Raw genomic sequence first — 3146 nt, forward strand, 5'->3', positions numbered from 1 at the left:
TCCCAAAAGCCCGCGGCCGTGCCTCGAAGTGCCGCTGCGGTGCCTGGCACGGAGAGGAGGGCGGCAGGCGCGCCCGTTCAGGTGGCTGCACGGTGCAGAAGGCAAACCCCGAGGATCGCCCCTGCGAGGGGCTGGAGTTTCACAGCCCTGGCTGCCTTTGGCCGAGGAGATCTTTCTCCTGCCGATGAAGAATCGCCTCTCGCAGAACACACTGTCCTCTTGCAGCTGTTTGCAAGCTGGTGTCCATGACTTAGGGGGGTGCAAAGCCTGTGCCTTGGCTGTCTGGTTGCCAGGGCTCCGGGCAGAAGAAGATAAATGGGGGAGAGTACACGAAGCAACTCAGCGTTACTTTCTCCTGCCGATGAAGAATCGCCTCTCGCAGGACGCACTGTCCTCTTGCAGCTGTCTGCAAGCTGGTGTCCGTGACTTAGGGGGGTGCAAAGCCTGTGCCTTGGCTGTCTGGTTGCCAGGGCTCCGGGCAGAAGAAGATAAATGGGGGAGAGTACACGGAGCACCTCAGCGTTAAAGTCTTGGTGCACCGGGATGTGTTTGTGAGGGCAAGATGCTCTCCTCCATCAGAGGAGATGGCTGGACTGTGCCCTGGTTTGCTTTCGCAGGAATTACGAGCTCTCTGCAGTTATCACTGTGCTTTCTCCCATCAGGAGGAAGCAGCATCCATGCCCCACGTGCTGGAGATGAGCTCCAGCCAAGCTGGTCTGCCTGGGAGGGGAAGGAGGAGGGGGGGGCCATAGGGGGTTTTGGGGTGAATGGCAGAGCAATGCGACTTCATGATTCTGAGCGTATCCGATCACTCTGGCAGAGAAAAGCAACTTGACGGTTGATGCGGTGAAGCTGCACAATGAGCTGCAGTCGGGGTCCCTGCGTTTGGAGCGGCCACGTGACAGCACTCAGCTCCGTATGGAGGAGGACGATGCTGGGGAGGCCGCCACGGAGAAGTCCTCTGGCACCTTCCTGAGCGGGCTGAGCGACTGCACCAACGTCACCTTCAGCAAGGTGCAGCGCTTCTGGGAGTCCAACTCTGCTGCTCACAAAGAGGTACGGGGAGGAGCAGAGCTAGGTGGGGGTCCAGTGGTGATGGTCCCCCTGGATGTGAGGCTGAGGGTGCTGACCTGATCCGCTTGCTGCTCGTAGATCTGTGCCGTGCTGGCGGCCGTGACGGAGGTGATCCGCTCACAGGGGGGCAAGGAGAGCGAGACGGAGTACTTTGCTGTGCTGGTGAGTGATGGTCATGGGGAGGAGGCATGAGGGGAGCTGCTGTCAGCAGCCTGGTTTTGTTCTTGGGAGGGGTCGTGGTGTAAGGTGCTGTACTTGTAGCCAAGGCCCCAGGCATCATTTTCCAGCAGAGATGCTGTTGGGCTGCTCCTGGCTTTTCTGCTGCCCTCCCCAAGGCTTGGGGATGGGGAAGGGCTGGCCTGGTGCGAACCCCTGCTTCCCCTCGCTCACCCCTCTGTTCCCAGATGACCACGCTGGAGGCGGTGGAGTCCCCCGAGTCGCTGGCTGCTGTCGCCTACCTGCTGTAAAGCGGTGAGCGGCTGGCAAAGGAGTGGGGAGAGCTACCCGGCCCCATCATGGAAGAGGGCCTGGCGCTGTCTCCCTTGCTGGGCTGGGGAAGTCACCCAAAGAGGGTGGGCTGGGGTTGCAGTTCCCTACAAGACTGCCACTGGCTGCCTGCTCCTTGCAGTGCTGACACACCCCTTTCTCCTGGCAGAGTCCCAAGCCCTGTGCTCATAAAAAAGTTCTCGGACGCCTCAAAAGCCTTCATGGGTATCGTGTCCTCACAGGCCTGCAGCAGCTCCACCTCTGCCCTGCGATGGGTGAGTAGCCAAGAGGCAGCCAGCCATGCCAGCGCTGTCCAGGGGTCTGCTGAGAGCTGAGGTTGGGGCTGCCGCTGTAGGGTGGTGCTGAGTGCTTGGCCTGAGGTTGTTGCAATGAGGGGGAGTCTCTGTGGGGTGATGCTAATGCCCCTGCTGCTCCCTGGTTGTAGGTGCTGTCTTGCCTGGCCACGCTGCTGCGGAAGCAGGACTTGGCAGCCTGGAGCTACCCTGTCACCCTCCAGGTCTATCATGGCTTGCTGAGCTTCTGCGTTCATACCAAGCCCAAGGTGAGCTCCCAGTGCCCCTGCAAAGGATGATGCTGCCTTTGGGGCTTGTTTCTGGGGCTGGCTGTGCCCCTGGGGCCTGTGGCTTCTACCCACTTGGGCTCTTCCCCCAGGTGCGGAAAGCGGCACAGTATGGCGTGTGCTCTGTCCTGAGGGGCAGTGAGTTCATGTTTGGAGACGCAGCCCCTGAGCATCACCCCGCAGCACCCTCCACTGCCAAGTTCTGTGTGCAGGAGATCGAAAAAGCTGGAGGTATGGAGCGCTGGAGCAAGGGATCTGCAGTTGAGTGTGGGGAGTCCTGCAGCCGTGGGAGAATAATGACTCAAAGGGAAGAGGGGAGGGTGCAGCACCCTGGATGGTTTGGGAGGGTATGAGATAACCTCTGGGACACCTAAGGTGTTTTGGAGGGTCCTCAGCCATCTGTTGCTTTGCTCTTCCCAGAAGTCAGGGGATTGTTCACCCCAGCTCCTGTGGGTCAGCCCCAGCTCTGTCATGGGGACTTGGCCACGGGGTGCCATGGGCTCAGATGTTGCTCTGCTCCTGCAGGCACTAAGGAGGCGACCACCACCCTGCATGTCCTCGCCCTGATGCGGGACCTGCTGCCCTGCTTCCCTGCGGCCGTAGTGAAGACCTGCTGCGAGACCTTGCTCCGAGTCATGACCCTCAGCCACGTGGTGAGCGTCCCTGCAAGGCAGCTCCTTTCCTCCTTGGCTGTGCCCTGGAAGGGCTTGAACCCCCTTGGCTGCTGGCTGGGAGCCTGGAAATTCAGGATGCAAACACGGAGGAGCCCGGGGCAGCTGGTCTGGTTGGCCTGCCTGCTCTGGAAGAGGGAGGCTAAAGATAGGGTACAATCGCAGAGGTGCTGGGCTTCCCTTGGCAGAGCCTACTTTAGGGTAGGGGGGCAGAGGGTGTGAAGGGGTGCCACCTGCCATGGACTCCTCCTCCTGAAGCCATGTCCTTCACAGTTGGTGACAGCTTGCGCCATGCAAGCCTTCTACAGCCTCTTCAGCGCCCAGGCCAGCGTGGC

The 3146-nt window shown here is 60.6% G+C and overlaps 1 protein-coding gene across 1 annotated transcript in view; it reads left to right on the forward strand.

Annotated features, from left to right (window-relative positions):
- Positions 1 to 677: 677 nt before the first annotated feature.
- Positions 678 to 3146, forward strand: part of LOC104132261 (RRP12-like protein) — a 3646-nt gene continuing 1177 nt past the window's right edge. The window contains 9 exon segments of the mRNA XM_035900935.1: positions 678 to 714; positions 821 to 1056; positions 1153 to 1236; positions 1479 to 1564; positions 1730 to 1835; positions 2006 to 2122; positions 2233 to 2371; positions 2666 to 2793; positions 3085 to 3146. The exon segment at positions 3085 to 3146 is cut by the window's right edge and continues 50 nt beyond it. Of these exon segments, the coding sequence (XP_035756828.1) occupies positions 678 to 714; positions 821 to 1056; positions 1153 to 1236; positions 1479 to 1564; positions 1730 to 1835; positions 2006 to 2122; positions 2233 to 2371; positions 2666 to 2793; positions 3085 to 3146 (995 nt within the window).

The sequence above is a fragment of the Egretta garzetta genome, unplaced genomic scaffold (assembly GCF_000687185.1).
Source record: "Egretta garzetta isolate BGI_Z169 unplaced genomic scaffold, ASM68718v1 scaffold888, whole genome shotgun sequence".
NCBI classification, from domain to species: domain Eukaryota; kingdom Metazoa; phylum Chordata; class Aves; order Pelecaniformes; family Ardeidae; genus Egretta; species Egretta garzetta.